At 37.2% G+C, this 19,135-nt stretch overlaps 1 protein-coding gene across 12 annotated transcripts in view; it reads right to left on the bottom strand.

The window, feature by feature from the left end:
* Positions 1-91: 91 nt before the first annotated feature.
* The window catches only part of ADD1 (adducin 1), a 69,012-nt gene continuing 49,968 nt past the window's right edge, over positions 92-19,135 (bottom strand). For 3 of the 12 annotated variants that reach the window (XM_077782726.1, XM_077782725.1, XM_077782727.1), the window contains exons 11-17: positions 17,548-17,649; positions 15,621-15,710; positions 15,508-15,525; positions 14,696-14,788; positions 8,785-8,941; positions 6,743-6,838; positions 92-2,549 (exon numbers count right to left, since the gene is read on the bottom strand). In XM_077782726.1, coding sequence (XP_077638852.1) covers positions 2,197-2,549; positions 6,743-6,838; positions 8,785-8,941; positions 14,696-14,788; positions 15,508-15,525; positions 15,621-15,710; positions 17,548-17,649 — 909 coding nt within the window. In that variant the 3' untranslated portion in view covers positions 92-2,196. Of the gene's footprint in view, positions 2,550-5,998; positions 6,034-6,742; positions 6,839-8,784; positions 8,942-14,695; positions 14,789-15,507; positions 15,526-15,620; positions 15,711-17,547; positions 17,650-19,135 lie in introns of those variants that run through there. The other 9 variants (XM_021550743.3, XM_021550746.3, XM_031504588.2 and 6 more) reach the window with 5 other exon arrangements.

Here is a 19,135-nt window from a genome sequence, read left to right as displayed (position 1 = left end):
AAGCCATCATTAATCATCACCCTAATCATTCGAAGAAAACTAAGCAAATGAGGCTACAGAACAAAAGTGTACAAATTTTGAAAGCAGAACATGATTTTTCAAGAGTTTTATTTTTGAGTAGAACTTAATGATGCAATAAAGAAAGAAAAATACAGGACTTTATTCTGCCCCAAAGTGTGTAACCATACCATACATAACTACATTTCATATTTTAATACAAAGAACTAAAAGAACAAACTACAAAATTAGAAATTAAAAGTCATTGCATATGTGGTCAAGATAAATGGAGGGACTTCAGTAAAGAACTGAAACATACAGCAATTAGTCATTTAGTCACGACCCTGCAATAAAACACAATTTAGCAAAATAAGTGTTGTTTGCTTCCTAGTGTACAAGGACATACAATGTTAGAGCAGAAGCTGAAAGCCATTCTTGCCATGCAGTCCTGCCTGAGTGCTGCTGTCCAGGGGCTCTGGCCCAGTGCCCGCCTGCTCTGTCCCACACCGGCCCCGTCACCTTTCCCACGGTCCCAGTGGCCACCTCGAGCCCTCTGTTCTCACTTGAACACTGACAGCTCAATTCCACAATTCCACTTCCAGCTGTTCCCCTTCACCACTCAAAACCAGCATCAGCACCTGCCAGCCCGACACAGGCCTCGCTCTGCCGCCCAGAGCTGCCTCCAGCCACCCCCACCCACCCAGCGCTCTGCACTTTCTGCTGCATGAGTGTAAGGCATTAGTTCTCTGCTGTTTTACCAATTGCAACATTTAATATTGTCCTAAAAGGTTACATCCATGTTCTGTTGTGTTACAGACACTGTGAGTCAGTGTGTTGCCCTCACCCCCACGGGGTGTTGGGGTTTGCTGCTGCTAAACCCAAAATGCAAATTCTAGAAACCAGAACTGGTCACTGCCCCGCCGGCCGGGGCCGGGGAACAGCACCCGCTTTCCAGAGAATTCCGCAAGCTTGACCTGCCTGATCTGAAACTACTTTTACAATTAGTGACAGACACAAGCATGGCAATAACTGTGAAATAGTGAACTCAGTGGTGAGAGTGATTTGCCATGCTGCACATTAAACAAACATTTATAGCAAACAGTGAAAATACACCTTTAAGGTTATATGGGATTTCTGTACTTAACCGCTGGCAACAACAACAAAAAGATTTCAAGAGATGCCAGCTTCTGCAAGTGAAAATATAATTACTATAAAACAAGGTGAAATATTCAGTGTAATGCATTTACATTTTTGTCAGTAAGAAGGAACAAACACAAAAGGCTGCACATGGGGTTCATGCACAGCAAGGTTGTGCAAAAAGGGGATTTTTAAGAGGATGATAAAACTGTGCTAAGGCCCAAAACACATCTGCCCATGCTCCATACCACCAGCTTTTACTTCAATTACTTTTTAACCTTTTCTAACAGCCAAATCACCACATGACTCAGTGAGGCAAGAGCAAAGACAGATTTTAACTGTAATTCACTAGAAAAAAAAAAAAGCAGCCAAGATTGGGCTCTTGGAACACACAACATGAGTGGAACACACCATGAACATTTCAGTCCTAGACATCAAAGACTGATTTCACCAGCCAGTTATAAAAAAAAAGTGAAAAACACCTTCATTTTGTAACAACAGCAAGAAGGGAGAAAGAGAGAAAGCAATGGAGAGCCTCAAAGCTTGGCCAAACCACAACCTGTACTCACAAGCTTGCATAAGTTTACATGTCAGTTCAAGAATTCACCCCCCCTTGAGAGCACCACTGCAAAAGCATCCTCTCTAAAAGTCAAAATTTAAGAAATTTACTTGTGACTTGGAACAGAATATTGGAAAGAACACTTATTGTGGTAAGCAATGGGTGGTTTATTTTTAATTGTGAATTTTTTTATATTCTTTTGCAAAGCAGTGCAGGCTTTAAATTAAAAATAGCGAATCAATGCCTTCCACATGGAAGTCATTTATATCTGATTACAAATTAGGGATCAGATCTGTGGCAGCTGCTGAACACACAGGATTAGCACCTTTTTGGACATGAGTTTCTGGTTATAACCCTAAACAATCAAGCCATAACTTGAGGGGCTGGTTGGATTAATTGTGGCATTCATTTACATAGTAAGACAAAACACTCAGTACAATCTGGTACATTCTAGTGGTTAATGGAGTTTAAAATATGACAGTGTTTCTGCAGTGGGTTGGCCTTTAGGAGTCACTCTTCTTTTTGCTCTTCTTCAGGAAGGAAGGAGTGCGGAACTTCTTTTTCTTTTTTGATGGGGACTTCCCTGGAGATTCATCGCTACCTGCATCAGCTGCTGTCCCCTCCTCAGCTGTTGGTGTTGCTGGCTCTTCAGTGGGTTGGGACTGGGGTTCTTTATTTTCCACTGCAGGTGGTTCCGTTTGGCTTTTGGGCACATCGTGATCACATCTCCCTTCCTCCTTTCCTAAGGGAGGGAAGCTGAGTGCTTCCGAAGGCTCATCGGGGGTGAGATCTGGGAGGGTTTGCTTGAAGGTTGCAGCATCACTGTCATCTCTGTAGGTCTGGTCCTGCCGTGTCTCTGGTGGACGGACAGACAGTGACAGTCAGTTTACAAAAGTGTCCCTGGAGCATGGCAAGCAAGGCAAGTGGATGGTGAGCGCGCTCTACAAAAAACTAATATATTTACTTAGCATGAAAGCCTTTGTAATAGGGCTGTTCTCCAGCTTTGGGCACAGAAGAAATAAGATATTCCAAAGTTCTGTTTGGGTTTTTAAGCTTCTTCACACAGAACAGATCAAGCTGAATTGCATCAGCAAGAAAGTAACTGTTCAGACCTCGCTCCTGTTTTACTCATGATATTTGCAGGCAACACAATATTTTAGTGCAATAAAGCAGGAATTAAACCTACAGTTTTCACTGGAATTGAATCTAGTGATTTGCAATTCCACACTTTTATTCTTATTCCTTTTGGAGAGATAAAATTAATTGCTGATTTGCAGTGATCCCATACACGCAAATTCATTAATTTCTAAATTGTTGGTTTGCCAATTTATAATCCCAATTAAGAGATTTTCATAGTATTCTTCCATGAGATCTAACAAAAATTGCTTCAAAATATAATTTCCTATCACAAAGGCTTCATTTTTTTTTGCAAGATATGAGTACATATTATGGATTCCTATCAGTAAAATCCATGTAGTTTATTGAATTAAATGAGCTCAGCAGGTTATGCAATACAGCTTGTTTTGTTTATTGTATGTGATGTCAACAGCCAAACTCACCCTGTAAAGGGGAACATCAAGAGTCCAGTGGTAGCTGTATGTCCAAAGGGGAACTGAACCACTCCTCCCTCGCCTGCAGCACTGTCCCCACTCACCGCTGTGCTTTAGGATGCTGTGTTTAAGGCCCCTCTGTGCACGGGCTCAGCCAGCAGCGCTCTGTGGGGCTCCCTGCAATGCTGTCCGTGCACCGCAGCCGAGCTGTCCCGTCGGCTGTGCCACATCCATCCCCACTGATCTTACGTAAGGAGGGATTTAGAGCAAAATCCAGGCCACGCTCATTGTGAGGCACAAATGAAAGGCAACTATTTTTTCCTCCTTTCAAGATCTTGTTTGTTTTAATTTGAAAAGACTGAAGGCTTTCACAAGAATTTACAGAAAATACTGTTATACTTTCACATTTTTCCTATAAAAATGACATTGTTCTTTTTACTTCTGCCAGATGGGACTAATAATTCTCTGATATATTTTAGAGGGTTCTGTTCTAAGAATACCTACTAGGAAACAAACATGTTTTGCCTAGAGCACCATGAAGTTCTAATAGGTTAAATAAACACCACACATGCTAGTATCCAGTGCAAAACACTCAGAATGCACAAGTTAGCAGTTTAAAAGTTATAATGCAGGCAGGATTTAAATCAGAGCAAAAAAGGGAAAGCAGTTATGTACAGTACAAGTTGCCTTCTTAGGCTGTAGTTTAGCCTGTCTATGTATGGCAGACACACATTAATAAGAAACACCAGTTACAGTTCTTCACTACCACTACCCTGTTTTTGGAGTTGACTTTTCAGGAATTAACCAAAAACATTGCTGAGCTCTTCCCCCTGGGATCCAGTGGCAGGATGTGTGGGAATGGCTCAAAGCTGCACCAGAGTAGGTTCAGACTGGACTTTGGGAAGCATTTCTTCTCTGAGAGGGTGGTCAGACATTGAAATAGGCTTCCTACTTAGTGAGAGCTGGTCAAGGCCCCAGGCCTGTCAGTGTTCAAGAGACATTAGGACAATTAGCTTTAACTTTTGGTCGACCCTGAACTGGGTCTGGCAGTTGGACTAGATGTAGGTCCCTTCCAAGTAAAAAATATTATATTTTATTCATTAGTTGGCCCAATTTGTAGAACAGGCACCATACTGGACTGTCAGGTTTATTTTTTTAAATTAAGTTTTAAAATAGTTTTGAAGTCTTAAAAAAGGGACTAGAGATTCTTCAAATTAAAGAATAGGAAGCTACAGGCATTCAAACAGAATTTGCCAGCTGGCCTGAGCACTGAATAAATATAAATGGGTTTGCAACTCATTAACCCAGGATTGCCATCCTTCCCGGTTTGTCAAGTTCCCATCATCCTTAATAAACAGATTAATGATGCTGGAATCAAGCAAACATCTGTTTATCTGGTTTGCTAAGGGCACTATTTTACCAGAATTCAGAAGATTTACAAATTCCACATGCAATTAAGCCAGCACACAACATGTAAGTGCCCTGCTACTCTACTGGATGGATTTCATTAACATAACTAGAAAGCTTTAAAAATCTATGTCTTACTGCAAAACCTATTTACAGTTTAAGAATTCAGCAGCACTTCAACAATTTAAAAGTTTTTTTTTAAATAATAATGTTTACATCCATACTTTCCCTTTATTTTATATATATATATATATATGTGTGTACACACACTGTGGCTTAAGAGTTTAAAGCATAACATCAATACTGGTGTGTGTTTACAATTCACATTATTTAAGAAAAGAAATGTTTATGAAGTTCTGGTTTCATTTTTTTTTTTCAACACAACAGTGTGGACAAACATACAAACTAGACTATAACTGAGTTAAAAAACACTTGACTGATTTCAGCTACACTTGAATAGAAAGAATATGCTGAATCAAAGTTGAGAAGAGGTTGTATACTGACAACATTGTCATTCAATGGAACCTCCCCCAACCAAAGTCATCCTAGTATGAACTTCCAGTTATTCTCTAAAATAAGCTTTGTATGTTTGTCCTGGAAAACTTATACTAGAAGAGTTTGTCAAACACAATTCCCTGTTTTAAAGAACTTTCAGGTTTTAGAACTTTATCAGTAACATCACAGGTGTCTACAATATAGTTTGCCTTTCACACCTATGACAAATACACTTTTGGATATAACAGGACATACAAACATCCTTATTCCTTTAAAGTATAATCCAAAGGAGCCCTGCAGAGCTAGCCAAAACAGCTGTAGAAGTTGCTGCCACCAAGTACTTGCTGTTATTCATTGGTTGGAATTTGAATGCCCTACAGTTAACACAAAACATAGGAGTAGTCCCATATCCATTTCCGTGCAGAAGTCTGCTGGGTAAATTTAAATCCATGTCAGTGGATTTTGCTTTGGAATAGATTAGGAACTCTTCCCGTTTTTTACCAGGCCCAAGCTGTGTGGGCAGCAGCAAACTGTTGGGGCAGAAACTCCCAGGGATGTTTCAGCTATATCTGCCAGGCAACTTCAGATTATTCCTTTTTAAACTGAGGAATCGGACACACAGATATGGAAACACGGAAGGTGACTTTCACAGTCTCTCTCAAAGGGGGAGTGTGCTTTAACATGAGAACTGCAACTGCCTGGAATTACATGGAATTGAGAAGTAAAGAAATCAACATCTCAACTGAAAAAGCCTGCTTTTTTAAAAAAAGCACAACAAAAAAAAACTTTAGTAAACAAAGATGCAAGAGTGAAGCAAAGCACAAAAGCAGGTCAGAGTATGGAATGATACTTACTATGGTAACAGGTATTCTTTAGCATATCCATCTCCTGTTTGTAACGCAGCCACAAGAAGAAAAAAGCACAAGTAGAGAATCTATGCATTCATCACAGCCATTGTGTTACGTTAGAAGAATGGTTGCAACCATTCTTGTAGAAAAACAGAATGAGATGAAGTAGTGAATGGCAGACTAACAGACAAATGATATATCCAATGTACAAGGTAAAGGAAACAAGACAATAATTGGATTACACCTGATCAAGATGGTAATTTTATCCTTTTTTTAGGGAATTATCAACTTTAGCAGCCCTGCTCTCATTTTAGTTAAAATTATGACATAAGGTGAGCAAATAAGCAAATTTAGGCTCAAATTGAATAGGAAAACTAATGAGGTGTAATCCAAGTACAATAATGTTTAAGAAATGTGCAATCAGTGAAGATTTACCAAAGCATCTAGATATGTGTCTGGTTCACCATCAGACACTATTTCATTTAGAAAGAGCAATTACCTCACAGAAAATGTACAAAAAGGTAAATCAGTTGAGAAACACCAAGAGATGACAAGGCAATTCTGAAGAGATGGAAATTTGTCTTTATATTAATGCACACTTCTTTATTATTGTAAACGAAACTGTCAGACTCGCAGTTCAGTGGTAGTACAACAATGAAACACACGAGGTCATTTACTGTTATTAGCTCTAGTTCAGTCACTAAGGATGCAGTTACTGGTTCCCCTGGCCCCCAGGGAGCAGAACGTACCTTCCTCTATTTTAATCGGCGTGCTGGGAGGAGTGCGAGCTGAACTGGGGTCAGGGGGGCTCTTCTCTTTCTGTGGCCTGCCATCTTCTGAAGGCTCTGCAGGTGTAGACAAAGGGAAATTAAAAAGGCAAATAAAAGTTCTCTGCATGTAAGAAAGTAAGTGTCCTTTTGCTCCATGCAAGAAAGATACTGACACATTTTTCTGAATCAAAATTCTGCCAGGATATTAAATAATACCAAAACAAGCAAAAGAAAAGTAAGTGATAGTTTGATACTAACAAAACTGTTCAAGTCGTTGTTGTGCTCAGTACCTCTCTTTGGAGGTTTTTTTTTCCTTTAAGCACGCATGAATAATAAAATAATTTATTAATTAGTTTATGCTGCTATTATAAAGAAAACTTGTGAGGAAAAACCACAAGGAAGATATAAACGAATAGGGAGGAGGGGATATGCTACCAGGTCTACACAAGATAACACACTTTTGCTTGCTTTGTTTTGCTGAAATTTGGAGTAAACAGAATTGCATCCCAAAAGAAAAGAAGACTGCACAAATAATCAGAAAAACATGCAGTAATTATATGATTCCAAACAGATTTCGCAGTGGTTTGAGTATTTGTTATTAGTAAGGAGGGTCCCCTTTGCTTCCAGCTTTAAATAGCCCTAGATCCAAAGGAAAACATTAACAGAATGCACCATATATTGGGAACAACACTGAAGTGTTGTTCCATCCAGTTCACCTAACACAATTAAAGTAAAATCAGTCCCACAGATGAGAGTCAACTGACAGAATCTCCACATGGTGCAGATAAAGAGGTGGTTCCTTGGATTGCAAGCGCAGCTGTACCGTGTTAGTAATACCTGAGGCCTCAGCCAAAAGGTCAGGATCAGACCTTAATGCTTTGATCACTGCAGTATGAAATTCCTTATGGGAAGACTTCTGCCCATCTGGCTCTTCTCCATTTAGATGTGGGATGATTTGCTGCATGGTCTGACAAGAAACCCATGCAGCAGCAAACTGAATGTTATCTAAAGACTTAGACAGTGATGATACATCATGATCCTGTAAAGTCTTCGTATCTTTTCCTTGAAAGGTGTTTGATCTCCCTTTCAAATCCAGAGATTTTTTATCTGACGTGTTTTGCTCACTGATGGTCTGATTTCTAAGTACTGCACTCTGTTCCCCAGCTGATGTCTGTCTCAGTAACACAGTCTCTCCATATTTTGATACCTTATTGAAGGATGTGGCATTGTTACTGACAGAATAAAGGTATGCAGTTAAACAGGCATGACAGCACAGCATCCCACCCCACCCCACCCCACTCAAACCAAACACAATGGTTCCTACATTGTGGTTCCAAAAAGCAACTGCTGGGAACTCACACTGTGAAAAAAACAGCACTTTGGATTCTTGCATCACTCAAATTCAAAACCTCACAACAGATGAGCATTCCAAGTATCATGCCTTAAAATTATTCAAAAGTAAAGCAGGAGAACCACTTCAGATGCAGCAACAGTCTCTTTGTATAGCACAAATCTGTAATAGTTCTAGGATAATTGAAAAAGTCCATTCTGGTAGAAGTTCCCACAACATGTCACATTTTCCAAGCAATAATCAATTCTCCACTCAATGGACTTTTCAAATCCACAAATTTCAATGACTTCAAAATCTGCAGCGTTGCTGCTATGAAGTACTACCATTCCCTCACCGAATCTCTAGGGCAAAGGAAAACAAAGCAGAATGAAACCAGTACCAAAACACCTTTTTGATGGAAGCTTTCAACTTCCTACCAGCAGGAGTAAATGGCCCTACTGCCCAGTTTGTCTATAAGGACAGTTTTAGAGTTTAGCATTTTAAAGAACACAGTTAAAACATTTAGATCTCTAATATACTTTTCAAATTTCTAATTCACACTGATAAAACTGAAACATACAAAAGCTGGGTAATTTATCCATGGCCTTTGCAGGTAACCCTCTTTCCAATTACTAAGAAACTTGCTGGTACTGCAGTCTATTGCAGAAAAAACACACTCAGAGAAACCAACCTTCTGGTCCCTTCTGCTTTCTTTCTACTTCTTTGCGATATTCTTCCAGTTCTCGATCAGTAAGTTTATTGAAGGGATTTGGTCCTGTTGTGCTCACTATGACTTTTGGTTGATATTCTTTCTCAATTATTGCCTTTGATGCAGTCACCAGTTCTCCCTGGCAAAAGAAAATCAAGATACATCTGCAATCAAGCAGTAACTTGCAGAACCTTTAGATGTATTGAGGCTACAAAGCAATCAAAAACAAACCAAAAACTTAACCTAGAAAATGCTACTTTTTCCTCTTTTAAGTAAAAAAAAAAAAAAATCTATTGCAGATTTTTTTTTTTAATCTGATTAACAGGAGGTTAATATAAAGGACAAAACAGGTCTCTACCAGGGAATATCCACCATTAAGCAGTAAATCAAACAGCAGCCAAACAGTGTAGCTGAATAATATTTGAAGTCACAAAAGTTTATCAAGTTTAGTTTTCTCACCACAAAAGAAACATGATACCAGGCCCACCTGCATGGTAGTCTGGGCACAGAATACTCATAAAGGGTCAAGAACTCAGCTCATGGGTATTTTTGTTTCTGTTTTGTTTTGGGCTTTTATTATTATTATTATTTTGCTTTGGGTTTTTGTTTTGCTTTTTATTTTTTTGATAACAGAAAAGCTATTTCTTTCAGCTACTACATTACACCGAACAGATGTTATAGTAAAAAGCCACCTTGTATATGTTCTGTATACATCAGATTAACAGCTTATTATAAGCCATTTTAAAATAATTAGGTTTAACTGTAATCAGATACAAGTTAGCATATTTACATCTATAACATTTGTCATATAAGCCAGATAAAAAGTTATAAAAATAAAAATATAATGAGCAAGTCTAAGTACAGTAAATTCCAGTGGACAAAAGCAATTGCATCAGATTCTCTAATGTTAAAGCTTTTCATTTTTCTTCTCTATTCCTATGGTAATGGCTACAGCCCCTGGATTTTCATTGCCTCATGTACAGAAAATGCTTGCCTGGAGATAGTTGCTCTATCTCTCAAATTGTCTAAGCATTTGGCTTTTTCCATTGGATATACAGAACTCTGACACTAGTTTGTTAACAGCTGATGTGTGACCTGTGCCCCAAGTCATGGTGAGACCCAAACTCTTCATTATCAAAAAGAGATATCTGAACTCCATTAGCCAATAGGTATGGGCTACTGATTGACCCACGTCATCTCCATATTCAAACGTTGCCTGTACCAATATTTAGAAGAAAGCATAGTTCAAAAATATGCAGTGCCTAAAGAGAGACAAACATTCCATCCCATGTCCACACTTCATGGACAAGCACAGGATAGCCACTGTAAAACTGATGATGCAAATAGACAGAATGCTGTTTTGGATGGCAAGGGCTGCTTTGGACAAGTTGTCAGCACCAAAGAAGTGACAGGGATGTCTGGATGGAAGGAGGACGAGCAGTTCTGAAAGCCTGATGAGAGATCTCCAGAAATCCGGTCTACAGCAACCCAGGGAGGAAAGACGGTTGTTAGAATCTTTGCTGCTCTTTGGGAAGCAAACACCAGAGAACAAACAGCCTAACAATAAATCTTCATTGCAAGAAAGGAAAAGTTCCTGAAAGGAACTGCAGGAGAGAAACATCTCTAAAACATTACAGATCACTTCCATTTCTTCATAAAATAAGAGAATTCATTCTATATGTAGAATGTCAGTAGAATGTCAAAAGCCTTTTCTCAACTATATCCATGAAGCATTGATTTGACAGCGACAGCTTTTCTCAGAAGATAATGTATAAAAGGGTCAGAGAAACATCAACTTTTTTACAAATCCTAATTGTTTTGTAGAAAATTCAAAACACCCCTAAAACTACAGGTCTCAGCTTTTAAAGATGGCAAAAAACTGATATTTCCCTTTCTGTTTTTGTCCACACTTCAAACTAAGTTCATAGTTTTAACTGAAACTGAGCATAAGCAGCAGGACCTTGTAAAGCATTGATCTCAGGCAGAGTTTCTATAGCTTTCTGGGAACAAGACACACTGTACCCATTAGTATCCCTGGAATTTCTAAGAATCTCTTTGAATGTTGCAAGTTAAATCCAGAATCATTGGGTAGAACAAGTTCTAATGAAACAGAATGCTACTGAAGGTCTGTTGATTTAATGGGAATAAACAGCAAGACAGGCAGTATGAAGATGCCTGGTGCACTGGGCATGATGTGCTGTCCTACTCAGGAGAGTACCTTTGTTAAATACTGGGAATGAAAGCAGCAAATTAAGCTTATCACATTCACTAGGCTGGGAAAAAAAAAAAAAACAAACAAAAAAAACCCCAAAAAACAAAACAAAACAAAAAAAACCCCACCAAAACCAAAATGAAACCCTCACAAAAAACACCCACAATCTCTGCAAACAGTATTTGTACTTGCTGAATAGCTTTGACTCAAGAGAAGTAGCATTGAAAAGATCAGAGGAAGAATGTTGGATCATAAAAGCAGAAAAATTATACAAGATATAAGAAAGGAAAACTTCTGGTTTATTTTAACTTTTATTTTAAAAACTTTTTTTATCCAGTTTTATTCAGTGTCAATAATACAAAAGCTGTTCAAAGGCCACAAATGAAAATGATACTGGTAGAGGGTCTGAGTCTATGTGGGAAATAAATTATAGTAATATGTTAATAAGTTCTGCAATATGGTTACTCTATACTAGTATGATTAATCTAAACCATCATTACTTCTAAATCAAGAAGATATGTTTTACTCCACAGACTAGGCCACAGAACAGCCTTCCAAGAATTCAAATAAAACATACAACACAAAATGAAACATGGGACAGAAAGAAAACAAGTATAAAGGACTACAAAGACAGTACAGAACATATTTCCAATTGTTAAATGTGACACTAAAATAGACAAGATTTTGCAAAGCTATCAACCTGACCATACCATTCAGAGATTCCTAAGGATGTTGAGAAAAACTGAACAAGAAAATTGGTCTGGAGTTACTTCCAGTATTAAAGAACCTGTAGAGAAGGAATAAATTCCCATAGACTCACACTCTGTTTCAGCATAAGATGACATTAAAAAAATTAGTGTTCTAGTGATCCCTTTGGGATTAGGTTGATCCTAGTATTACTTTGATGATGATTCTGAAAGTATTTGGATGAAAATTTGAAATTTGATCACATGTGTATGCACTCAAATATCAACAGCATTTTCTCCACTGTAAGAAACACTGGATAGATATTTATGAAGAGAATGCATTTTTACTCTGTAAGGGCATACATACACAGACACAAAGGGAAAGTCATTTATAGCTAATGATATGCAATATATCTTCATATTAAACATGGACTTCATACTTCCTACATAAAAATTTAGATAATCAAGTAATTTTGTAACTTCTAGACCAAACCTGGCTTTTGAAAAATTCAAAACTGACCATTATTTAACAGGCAAGCACTTCACCTTGTTCTCAGGGATAAATATGACCAAAACTGGCACTTTATATATGCCAATTCTTCTTTCAATCAGACAGGAGGTTCATAATAAGGGTCTAAGTTAACAATTGCTCCTAACACAATCTAACATTAATGCAGCACCTTTATCCAAAACACCAAGATTCCTGAGGTACTGTTCATGTAGAAGTTACAACTCAAACTCAGTGTCACCTCTGGGGCAGCACTGAGAGGGTCTGGATTAAGAAAAAAGCCACAGAATTTCCATTCTAAAGGAAGAGACCCAAAATGGGTGAATCCCCTTCTATTTAAAATTACTGAAAATTCATGAGAATTTATTTTCTTATGAGACTGCAGAATGGTTGTTGGTAAGAATAACCAACATTCCCTGTCAATCAGCCAAGACTGCAGCAGAAGCTTGGTTAACCAAGTCTGACCAGGAATAAAATTACATGAGGCACAAGGAGGTTGTGTTGCAACATGGTCAGGACTTCTCAGAACATGGATAAAGCAAGCAACGAGGCAAGATGGAGTGAGTATTCACTGCTGCAGCCATAGGCACAGGAGCTCAAAGCAATACATGCATGCTGTGCACAAGGAGGCATTTCTTCATCCAAAATAGTGTGCATTAGTGTTTGATATAAATCTCAATGTTAATTGAAAATAGAATACATTGTGTTACTGCAATTATGTGAAACTTTTTACACAAACTGTCATTGAATGTTTAAGAATTTGTCAACTGAGAACTTCTAATTGTCTGGTACCTAAAAATCCTTAAGTCCTTCAGGTACAGAATTCCTCAGTTTCATTGAAATTTTCAGGTGAAGTTTGTGTGGGCATCGTAAGATTGCTTACACTTCCTTTGTTCCACAAAACACAACTGTTTTATGGCAGAATCTTTCAAGGAAATGTCTCTGGTGGTTGTGTTTTGTTGCTGTTATTTTTGGGTTCATTGGATTTTCTGGTTTGGGTGACATTTTTTTAGAAAGAGGTTGTTTGGTTTGTGGGTTTTTTGTTTGTTTGTTTTGGTTTTGTTTCTTGGGTTGCTATTTTTTTTCTCCAAACAGGAAGTTATTAAGCATTCAGGTCACAATCCATGTTAAAATAATGAAGATTATTAAATAGGCCACTTCTATTTCATAATTCCTCTTGTAATTTACATTGTGGTCTAATTTTACACACTATTTCAGGCAGAAAGCACTTTCATGACACCACAAAAAAAAAAGAAACAATTTGGACATCTAAACCCTAACAGGATACTACTAGACAAAAATCACAAAACCAACAGAACATTTGTTGGTTCTCTGCCATCTCTGAAAATGCATGTAAACTATCTGATTACTTTTACAGAAAAGCTATGTCATTGTTTGAACATAATACTTGAAATATATCACTATTAAAAAAAGACCTGTCATAAAAGTAATTTTTCACTTTGAAGGTATTATTATGTGGAAAATAAAAGCCATGCACTGCCTGAAAGAATTTGGCTTTATTTTACTTTTTGTCTTAAACCCAGAAATGGTGTTTTATTATTTTTCCTTTCTGAATATGGACAAAACAAACTGCAATGTGAAAAATATGACCATCATATTCATAAGATCTAAGTATCTATAACACAAACTGGCTCATTACCCTTTAGAAAGAGTTATAAAACCACAAGTTTTCCAACAATGGTGTAATTCAAAGTATTCTGTATTTTCTTTCATGCAAAAGCTATTCTGATAATGAGCTGTTTAGGCACAACCTAAAACCAAGATTTAACAATATTTTAGCTAAAAAAAACACTGGAGCAGAGGAGGCACTGATGCTTATTTACACACTGTGCTTCCACACTAGATGTGCTCTAAGAAATGTTATTTGCAGTGTGCAGCTGCTCCATTCAGCCAGCCCCAAGGACTGCCCACCACAACACGTCTACACCTCTTGAACTTATTCTGTATTTAATTGACATTATGCAAGCACAAACATGACTACAAGTGTGAAAACAAATCTATTTTGCACATGTAGGGCATTACTTAGCAACTCTTGCAGCTAATTGCAGGAAGTATGAAGGAAGCCAGCTGTCCAGAGCTCTGGGATCAAGAGTGGGCAGTGTCACATAACACACAGAGTATCCTCAGACTTACACTCATGTAATCAGGCTGAGATTAAACTAATTCTAAATTGATCTCAAATTAGAATAATTCAAGACTAATAGCATGCATAAAGAAATCCTCTATATGCAGGACCTGATCAGCACCTTAACATCAAAAGTGTTTCCTCACCAGCTTCTACAGACACTCTTAACAGAGTAAAGTAACTGTTTGCATCATTGCATACACATAATTTGAAGATCCATCTATTTTCATTTTTTAAAATTTTCTAGCCAAATCATTTCTTACAGAGGAAAAAGGTCAGGGTAAGGAGAGGTTAAATGAAGGGTGAACAACAGTATTTAGAGCAGTATGACAGGGCAGTACCTTTCTAACAGACAGAGATTTAGCAGGACTAAAGGCCTGCTCTGTGAGATCGAGCCCTTCAATAGATTCCGTACAGTCTGAGAGGGGAGCATCCTGCAACAGTAAATTGAGTAAACAGAGCAAACCGAGCCCGGGCTTTACAACATCAACCGAAAGCATTGTGATGCTTGCTAAAAACATGCAAAGAAACAGAAACTGGTATATGAAATTGCATATGACAGTGAATTGACATGCACACAATATAACACCCAACATAAATAATGCTGCGGTCATGATAAGACTTGCCAATCTTTAAAAAGTATTATCAGAAAATACTTATCTGGGGCAGTTGAAAGCACTTGGATATAGAAAGCTTTATTTGGCTATACAGTATAACTGTACAGCTCTAATTCTTACTTGACTTGAAGCTATGATTTATAGTCTTTTGTATATCCAGATACACTGCTTTTAAGTTTCATTGAGGTAATAGCATTTTTTCCCAAACTGCTCTTCAAATAAAGTATTATGAATCATGAAATCCCATATTTAACATGAAACACTACTGCCCCACAGTGAGCCTGGTGTGCCCAGTATTAATCCTTCAAGATACATAAACTCAGAAATCAAAGAAACAAAAAGCTGTCACAAAGCTCAACTAGTTTTGAACAAGAATCTAACCCATATAAATAAGGCTTCTGAATTTCATGCATTACATTCAGCAAAAAAACCAAGAAGCATCCTCCACAGACATGCTTGGGGTATATGGCTGAAGCCTCTAAATTTCTGATCCTGAGCACTCTTGCAAAGACAATGGTATTACCTCTAAGACTTACCTTATAAACAGTTACTCTCTGCCAATTAAAGAATAATTTCATAGTGATATATTAGGTGAAAGCAGAAGATTGTAAAGATTAAACTAATAGTTTCAGGAATTGAATACTCTCACCTGTACAAGGCTCCTGTCCACAACTACCCCAGAAAGAACCTGTGACTGAGGGCCTGCTGTTTTAATATCCTGCAAATTTTGCTCTCGGATCTGTAAAGGAAAGCAGCAGAATGAACAACTATCACATGAACAATGGAGAAAAGTTGATCATATTTTTGTGTTTGAAAAGGGGGAGTGAACCTTCCAACAGGCAGCAACCAGTGCTAATTGCTGCGGCCACAGGGCTGTCAAATGAAGCTGAGCTTATAAACACCACTTGAACATAAATGTTCAGGTTCCTGGCTGTTTCCTGACATTACTCAGAATTTAGTCTTTAAGTACCACAGAAGGTATTGTCTTTTGCTTTTCAGTACTAAAGCATGGTAAAACACGTAACAGGTAACTCCAGTTTGTGAAAAGTGAATAGAAAAAGAAGTATTACCTCTCTGCTTTTCTGTCTATTCTACCAGACCAGTCAGCTGCAGGTTTCTGTCATTAGTTACTGATCTAGCACCACAATATCATCCTCATACAGAACTTACTGTAAAACATTGCACAACTTTCCATTTTTGCACATAATCAGGATAATATCCTCAAAAGGACAGATAAATAACTTCTCTGTGGATAAAGTGACACTCTGGAATTCTCTAGAACACCCCTTTTGCTGCATCCTAAATACCTCCCAGTTATTCCAATAGAGAAGATGGGGACAGAAATCAGATTTCTAAACCTAGTTATTATCTATTAAAATTATATATCCTTCAGTGGTAAAGAATTCATAACAACTGACTCAATATTTATTTCTAAAATATTCTAGTTCTTGTTCCAAGATAAATGAAGAAAAGCACACATCTTAAAAGATCTGTACTTTACAACTAAAAAGGGCATTGACTTTATGAAAAATATATACATACAAATACACAAACAAGAAGTATTATTAATACTTGGTATCTCAGAAAGCACAAGGTTCCCCCATCTTTTTCACTTGTTTCTAATTTACCACCCTTCTCATCCTTGAGAAAGTGTAAAATTTGAAGACTTAATCTCTTAGTCACTTCTTTCAAGTTTTTAATAAAGCAAGGTTTGTGTTTGAAACACAAAAACTGCTTGGAAATTTCATGGTAATTCTCATTTCAAGTGGTTACTATTTTACAGTGCCAAGCATAAGTTCTGTCAGCTATATACAAATTATTTTAGACTCCTGCTAGTATCCCTGCACACAGCCTTTCTTTGACAGAATGCTAATTCCAATGCACCATGTGGCTATCAATTAGAGGTATCAAAACAATCCAGAACAAGTTTAATATTAACAAGATACCAGAGCATATTTTATAATGTAAAAGAAATAAAGTGGAAAAAACCCCAATCCATTCAGTGCTTTTCTGTTGGTAGACTGGACAAGAAGATCTGAAATTCAAAACCAGGAAAATTAACTGCAAGCTCATTTCAAAAATATTAACTTGCAGTTCCAAAGACAAAAGAAAGAAAGTCTGCAATAATCAGTGCATTAATACAGTACTATGTAATACAGTACATTGAAATACAGAGAGAGATCTATAGACTACTTTGTCTAGGCCACAAAATTCCAACGGGTATTACCAGAACAGGAAAACATGTCACTAATGTAAAACTATGATCTCAGGGTACAGAATTACTACCATAAACTCAGGACTGGCTGTTTCACAGGTATACAGCAACTGGTCTAAGAAAAATTAGTCTTTGAAAAACATCTCCATATAGTGAACAGAAATACCAACTTTTTCCAAGAGGAGTTCAGGACACTTAGGAATTGTTTCATTATTTAGTTATAAAGGGAAAGGATAACACCAGAACTGTGTTACTGAGCCCTCAAAATGTCATTATAGCGAAGTAAATTAGTTCATTACAAATACACAACTTAATTGTGGTGATGACTAAAAAAGAAGTTATTTTAACTGCTATTACAAACCTTGTTCCTCATTTCTTGGACCTCCTTTGGATTGGTGTTCAATGGAACAAACAGATTAGGGACAGCAGAGGTGGCAGTTCTATGTCCATCCTCTTTAGTCCACTGTAACATCAAGAACAGTTGCAGAGTCAGAACTGCTGTAATGGCCACAGACACTCAGAGCAGCAAAGTCACATCACAGTTGATCATGCATCATACAGAGCAGAGAACTGAACCAATGATTGCATTCTTCTATTCATTCCTAGGACTAAGTTGCTTTCTTCTTCAGTAATATAAACTATACCTTCAGATACATTTCTAGAGATCAGAACCATTCTATCAAGTCTGGTTAGTAACAATAACAACTAGAGAGCCAGTTAACTTGCAAATAACTTTCACCCAAAACAATGTCATTCCTATGTATAGTTCAGAGATTATTAGGACTGAGGGGTTTTTAAGCTGGTTTTCTGTGCACTTGACCACACTGACAGCTGCAGTGATTTGTGTTTCTAAAAACCACCTACTTCTCACTTTATGAATAGATATATCAAGACAGGAGCAGGAGAATGCCAATATAATTACTTATTTTTAAGGCCATTTTTAATAAGAAATTTCTCAATGAGTTCATACTTGTTTAAAAAGGACACTCTTCCTTACCCAAACAGAAGTACAGCAAGATCTAAGGCAAGAGCTTTAAGACTGTTACTGCCATTTTCATTTTCTGCACTGGGTGTTTTTACAAAATAACATGAGAGAGACAGAGAGATCATTGATTCAATCCTCTGGTAACAAACATCAAAGCAAACTTAAAGCATAAGATGACAGAAGTATGAAAAGCAATGTGATGTCAATATCCAGGTTTAGTGAATGATTCTGTACTGTGAAGCAGGAGTGGGCATCACCAAAGTTTTGCATTAAAATAAGCTACTTCAGCAAAATGATGTTACCAGAATTAGTTTCTGCACAAACAAAGAGCTGTACCAGCACAGCAACCTAAAGGAACAGTTTGGTGATGTCAAATATTTTATAACTCATAGCTCAGGTTACAAAAATATCCCAAACACAAGCTTTAAGCGCTTCATGGGTTCTTCATAGATGGTTGCTTTATTTGATCTGTGCATTTAGTATGGAGTCCTGTTTAATTTGAGGCACAACTAACTCTTTATCTTGATATATTTACTTTATACAATGTCCTAATTTCCAATCACTATTGCATAGAAAATGCACCGAACAGTAAAGCAAACCTGTTTATAGAGCAAATGCTATGCATTTTTCCTCAGTAACTTCAAGAAACAATAAGATAGCCAGAAACTGTCAGACTTCAGAAAGCAACAGAATTTTAAAATGTTTTGCAACTGTAAAGTAAAAAAATGGAATGAACATGGAGCTGCGAAATACTCACTGATGATTATCTTCTCAGATAAAAACTACTCCAGCTTTTTATTAAAGATAGTTTTTAGTCAAAACATATATATATATATATAAAAACAACCTCAATATAACAAGCCACTTTTTCTTTAGGTTAATAGCAAGCATTAAAAAATTTAAACACACGAACCTTTTATACTGTATGAAATTATCTATTGCTTCAATATATCATTAAACCAAT

This window comes from Lonchura striata, chromosome 4, assembly GCF_046129695.1.
Source record: "Lonchura striata isolate bLonStr1 chromosome 4, bLonStr1.mat, whole genome shotgun sequence".
Lineage (NCBI taxonomy): Eukaryota > Metazoa > Chordata > Aves > Passeriformes > Estrildidae > Lonchura > Lonchura striata.
The sequence above is the reverse complement of the archived record's forward strand: the minus strand, read 5'-3'. Positions and strand labels throughout refer to the sequence as shown.